Source organism: Ictalurus furcatus, chromosome 12 (assembly GCF_023375685.1).
Source record: "Ictalurus furcatus strain D&B chromosome 12, Billie_1.0, whole genome shotgun sequence".
Lineage (NCBI taxonomy): Eukaryota > Metazoa > Chordata > Actinopteri > Siluriformes > Ictaluridae > Ictalurus > Ictalurus furcatus.
This window is the reverse complement of record NC_071266.1, coordinates 14,734,957-14,741,165: the sequence shown is the minus strand read 5'-3', so window position 1 is coordinate 14,741,165 and position 6,209 is coordinate 14,734,957. Positions and strand designations below refer to the sequence as shown.

The following is a 6,209-nucleotide window of genomic DNA, read 5'->3' as shown; positions in this document are numbered from 1 at the left end:
GAAGGCGTCCATCATGGAGGACGCAGTGGAGGAGGTGGGCTGGTATGGCTGCCGCTTGGTGAAGGGACTGTGTCGCACTGGGTCTGTCTGAGACTTCATGTCTGCATACATGATAATGAGTACAGAAGAAAGACCAAGTTCCACAAAGATGGTTAGAAAAGGAGAAAAATTTTAAGCGCATCAAGCGTAAGAAAACTTTCAAATAACACTGTGCTATATTCAGCTAGACCATCATCAGGAGCACATAGGACACGTTTCCTCGGTTATAGCCAATTATTTTAGTATCACTATAAAAGTTTTTGGTGTAAAGAAGGTGGGATTACTGGGGACAATAACAGCACTGCATGGAATGTACCATCTCAAACACACCAATATTAACAGTCACATCAGCAGCACACAGTGCCATTAGTTTAATACCAGAAAACCACCACTAATCGCTCAGATAAGGAAGCTCTCCTACCATACTGTGCCAGGGGAGCAGGACTGGACTCCCAGCTGGAGGGACCTGTGCTGGATGGGCCGCTCTGGGAATGCTGCGCTGCCAGCTGAGCCAGAGCCTGCGCAGTCTTAAACTGCTCCAGGAACTGGGAGCCACTGGTGGAGTTTCCACTGGTGCCTTTAGAGTCTCCCAAGTCACCAAAACTCTTACTGAGCATGCTCACCTAGGGTTAAAAATACACGAGGAGTCCATACTTTTTTAGTGGACAAGCAACTTTTTTTGTGGGCGTCACTACATGCAAATGAGCTGTGTCAAGAACATGTGTTCAACATACACACACACACACACGAGTATGAAGAAAATCAGCCTTTCTGAACCCATTGTAAATACAACATATATTATAAGTTCTGTCTCTAAATGTAAACATCTAAATACAAAACTTTACTAAAAGTCTGATACAAATCAGGTCCAACGTGCGTACAAGGTTTAATACCCCTTAGGTCCCAGTGTTAGGGATTTGCTAGCTACAAACAGCAATGCTACTAAAGCCACTTTTCCATTGCAGGGTACGGCTCAACGCACTTTACTTTTCTGAGCTTGTGCTTCCACTGCAGTTTAGTGCCATGTTCCACTTGCCTTCACGCAGGAATAATGTTGTATTATCAAAGCTCTGTACAAATACACAATCAGTATTCCAAATGCCTTTCCTGTTCACTGAACACAGACCCTATTAATGATGAAAACGACAGCATTCTAGAACCTACATAGTGCTCGACATGACCAAGTTAGATTCAGCCACGACAGGAGTGACTTTGATAAATGCCTGTTGGGAAATCGGTAACAAGAGAGATGTAAAAATCTAAGACAGAAACCTTTGTGGCAATTTTATCTGTACTGAGAAAATGATACATAATTTTCAATGAATAGAATATTACCATATGCAAAGTATGTATTAAATGACACGTTTATTCGGCCACAATACAGAACCACTCATTAAGGAGAATGCCCTACTCCCTCAATGCGTGGCTCACATTTAGTATGGGCTCGTTCGGAACCTCGACTGAGGTGGCACTTATATACAGTATCTCACAAAAGTAAGTACACCCCTCACATTTTTGTAAATATTTGGTTATATCTTTTAATGTGACAACACTGAAGAATTGACACTTTGCTACAATGTAAAGTAGTGAGTGTACAGCTTGTGTAATAGTGCAAATTTGCTGTCCCCTCAAAATAACTCAACACACAGCCATTAATGTCTAAACCACTGGCAACAAAAGTGAGTACACCCCTAAGTGAAAATGTCCAAATTGGGCCCAATTAGCCATTTTCCTTCCCCGGTGTCATGTGACTTGTTACTGTTACAAGGTCTCAGGTGTGAATGGGATGCAGGTATGTTAAATTTGGTGTCATCGCTCTCACACTCCCTCATACTGGTCACTGGAAGTTCAACATGGCACCTCATGGCAAAGAACTCTGAGGATCTGAAAAAAATAATTATTGCTCTACATAAAGATGGCCTAGGCTATAAGAAGATTGCCAAAACCCTGACACTGAGCTGCAGCACGGTGGCCAAGACCGTAGAGCGGTTTAACAGGACAGTTTCTACTCAGAACAGGCCTCGCCATGGTCGACCAAAGAAGTTGAGTGCATATGCTCAGCATCATATCCAGAGGTTGTCTGGGAAATAGACATATGAGTGCTGCCAGCATTGCTGTAGAGGTTGAAGGGGTGGGGGTTCAGCCTGTCAGTGATCAGACCATATGCCGCACACTGCATCAAATTGGTCTGCATGGCTGTCGTCCCAGAAGGAAGCCTCTTCTAAAGATGATGCACAAGAAAGCCCACAAGCAGTTTGCTGAAGACAAGCAGACTAAGGACATGGATTACTGGAACCATGTCCTGTGATCTGATGAGACCAAGATAAACTTATTTGGTTCAGATGGTGTCAAGCGTGTGTGGCGGCAACCAGGTGAGGAGTACAAAGACAAGTGTGTCTTGCCTACAGTCAAGCATGGTGGTGGGAGTGTCATGGTCTGGGGCTGCATGAGTGCTGCCAGCACTGGGGAGCTACAGTTCATTGAGGGAACCATGAATGCCAACATGTACTGTGACATACTGAAGCAGAGCATGATCCCCTCCCTTCGGAGACTGGGCTGCAGGGCAGTATTCCAGCATGATAACGACCCCAAACACACTAAAGAAGCTGAGGGTGAAGGTGATGGACTGGCCAAGCATGTCTCCAGACCTAAACCCTATTGAGCATCTGTGGGGCATCCTCAAACTGAAGGTGGAGGAGCACAAGGTCTCTAACATCCACCAGCTCCGTGATGTCGTCATGGAGGAGTGGAAGAGGACTCTAGTGGCAACCTGTGAAGCTCTGGTGAACTCCATTCCCAAGAGGGTTAAGGCAGTGCTGGAAAATAACGGTGGCCAAAAAAATATTGACACTTTGGGCCCAATTTGGACATTTTCACTTAGGGGTGTACTCACTTTTGTTGCCAGCGGTTTAGACATTAATGGCTTTGTGTTGAGTTATTTTGAGGGGACAGCAAATTTACACTGTTATACAAGCTGTACACTCACTACTTTACATTGTAGCAAAGTGTCATTTCTTCAGTGTTGTCACAATAAAAGATATAATCAAATATTTACAAAAATGTGAAGGGTGTACTCACTTTTGTGAGATACTGTATTACATATATACATATAAAAAAATAATAAAAAAAAAAAAAAACACACCAGTACCAGAAACCAAGTACTATCCACAGTGGAAAGCCCCCAAAAAGCGAGCAGAGTCAAGCCGTACCATGCAGTAGAAAAGTGCCATAACTTAACTACATGTTTTAGTTGGGTGGCAGTAGCAGAGCTATTTTCAAAATAATGTAGCTTTTCCAGTAACAAGCTACTTTTATTTTCACCATTTCCACTATTTCCCTTTTCACTTAACCAGTTAATATTATTTAACAATTTTTTACTCAAACAAAATCATAATAAACAAACTACTGAATAGTTTTTTGTTTCTGATTAGTGTGGAGCGGGTGTGTGCAGCTCAGCATGCATGGAGCTATGCTATAGCTACACAGGGTGGATTCTTTGAACGAAAAAAAAGGGGGGGGGTGATGTATTGGACAGCAGATGCTGTAACAAACAAAGATTGGAACTGGATTTGGAAACGAAATGTATTTTTGGAAGCACAAATGTTTAGAGGGTTGGTTAGGATTTTTTTTTTTTTTAGTTATACTGTAACGTTAGTGTTTTTGTGTGAAAGAATTTAATTGAGAATTTCGTTTTAGTACATAGTAGTTTTTAAAGAAAACAATATGGGATTGGTATCAGAGAGAAAAAAAAAGCATCACACTGTCTTTACTTGTAAGCAATGCAAACCAGAAATAAATAAATACTTTCAGCACCATTTGTTTTAAAGCGCTCTCACCATGCTGTGCGGATTATATGAGGTGCTGGAGGAGGGCTGGGAGAGTGACACAGACTGCTTGGAGTTGCTAAAAACCAGAGACTGGGATAGAGATGGGGGCTGAGGGGCATCAAGTGGAGCAGACTCGGTCTCAGAGGAGGAGGAGGGCGGTGTTTTCCCCAATAGCACTGCTAAATCGATCCTGTGTTGGGAGTCACACACACACACACACACACTTAATGATCATTATCAGCTACCATGCTTTTAGTCCTAAATTGCCCCATCCCAACTTTTTTGGAACGTGTTGCATGCATCAATTTCAAAATAAACATTTATCTTAATAATAATAAAAAAAGTATGCAGTCGATTAGGTAAAATATCAAATACCTTGTCTTAATACGTTTGTTGTTTAAATACAAGTCAAAGTACATTTATAAATCACTCCTCTTTGTTTATCATTTTCCATACTGTCCCATGTTTTTCAGAACTGGGGTTGTACATAAACTATGCTAATTGGCCATATTGCATATAATAAATGGTTAATAAAGTAACTCTCTCTGAAACTGTTAACATATGACAGATTTATCATGATATCGATATTACATTGTAATATCACCCAGCCTTAATCCAAACACCCTGCTGGACTCCAACAGCCAGTACAAACTCCAACATCTGGATTAGAGGACATTAGGACATTTTACAGTGGTTCTGGGTGAAGTAACAGCACCAGTATATCCCAGAACAGTCAGTCTGGTCCAGATGCATTTGGTTCAGATTTGTGGGAAGAATAAAACATCAAAACACCTCACATTTCTCAAAATATGCCCTCGATCTTTGGTCATGCGGTCTTAAAATTAGCAGCGAGCTGACCTATAATGCGTTAGCATAAATGAAATGACACACAGACACCCAAGCTGGCTGAACATCTGGATAACTTCCCAAAAACAGAAACTAAAACTACAGTATCCTTCCCTTAAATCATGACATACCTCTGTCCAGCGGTTATGGTTACGTTCTCCTGAGGCATGGGCATGGACACCACGCTGGAAGCAGTGAAGATCTTCGTCTCTGACAACTGAAGACACATCCAGAAAGAAGAGCTGATGTGTTTAACGTCACAATAAAATGAAATATTTTCCTTATTTTAGCTTAAGTATTTCTTACATCCTCAGTCCAGTCCTCAGTGCCCCATTCTTCTGTAGGAGATCGCCATGCACCTGAGAAAGGGAACACAAAAGAAGACGAGTTACAATACAGAACCGGCAGAAAGTCTGATTATTACACAAGGGACAAAAATGTATAAAGATGGCTGGCATACATACCAGGAGCAGAGTCGAACTTCCGTGCATAATTTGTTCCTTCTCCTCCAGAAAACTCGAGTCCTACAAAAATATAACAACAAATCAAACAGATGCTTGCACAGCATGAAGTCATCATACTTGCCCATAGCATTAGTGTGTACTCTGAACTACACCAGTATTTACTGAATTACACAGATGAGGTATAAACAAAAGTTCACTGTAGGAAAGCATGCCATGTTTACCCATGATGCCCTTGTGTGTACACACCAGGCTTTACAAGTAGAACTCAATGAAAAGTTTAATCCTTCTTATTAACTCGTGTCTACAACAGGAAGGAAGCTATTGAAGAGAAACTATTTCAGACTTTTGACCTTGCTGTGACCTTGAACCTGTTTGGATCAATTCCAAAATCTAATCAGTTCATCTGCTGGTTAAGATTATGATTCCTTATAAATCCCACAAACGTTTAACCACTCGTTCTTCAGACATAGCGCCAATGAGATTCTCGGACAGACATTCACACAGACAACCTGAAAACATAACGCCTCCAACACCTAGAGGCTGAGGAATAAATCACAATACAGAATAAAAGTGGCTGGATATTACGACCTGATAAATTAAGACCAAATTAAAAATGATAACATTTTAATGCGCTCCTGACTGGATGTGACTGTCGATTTTTGACTATAAAAGTTTACGCAACAGATAATATTGGCGATATTCACCACTTTAAAGCAAAATAAAACAAACATGATCCAAAAGAAAAGTAAATAATATAAGTGAGAATAAAGGAGGGATACAAACTGGCGCCATCTTCTGGTTCCAAGTTGCCCGTGTTGCTCCAAGTGCTTCCCATGGTGTAGCTCTCCTCTGTCTGCGCTGGCTCAGCATAGTCCGCTGGGTTAAACGTACTGAACAAGACAGAGAGAATATAAAAGGTCTCAAAAAGCAATGAAGGTTAACTACAGTGACTTCAGAGAATAAATTCTGGAGGGTGCAGCTGAGGGTGAGGGAAAGAGTGAGGGTGTGAGATAGGAGCACACTAGGAAGGCCA

General features: G+C 41.5%; 1 protein-coding gene across 9 annotated transcripts in view; it reads right to left on the bottom strand.

Annotated features, from left to right (window-relative positions):
* ubap2l (ubiquitin associated protein 2-like) overlaps positions 1-6,209 on the bottom strand; it is a 40,842-nt gene that overhangs the window by 18,632 nt on the left and 16,001 nt on the right. For all 9 annotated transcript variants that reach the window (XM_053638770.1, XM_053638769.1, XM_053638776.1 and 6 more), the window contains exons 8-14: positions 5,960-6,066; positions 5,177-5,236; positions 5,019-5,071; positions 4,844-4,929; positions 3,876-4,056; positions 461-662; positions 1-101 (exon numbers count right to left, since the gene is read on the bottom strand). The exon at positions 1-101 is cut by the window's left edge and continues 216 nt beyond it. In XM_053638770.1, the coding sequence (XP_053494745.1) occupies positions 1-101; positions 461-662; positions 3,876-4,056; positions 4,844-4,929; positions 5,019-5,071; positions 5,177-5,236; positions 5,960-6,066 (790 nt within the window). The remainder of the gene's footprint in view (positions 102-460; positions 663-3,875; positions 4,057-4,843; positions 4,930-5,018; positions 5,072-5,176; positions 5,237-5,959; positions 6,067-6,209) is intronic.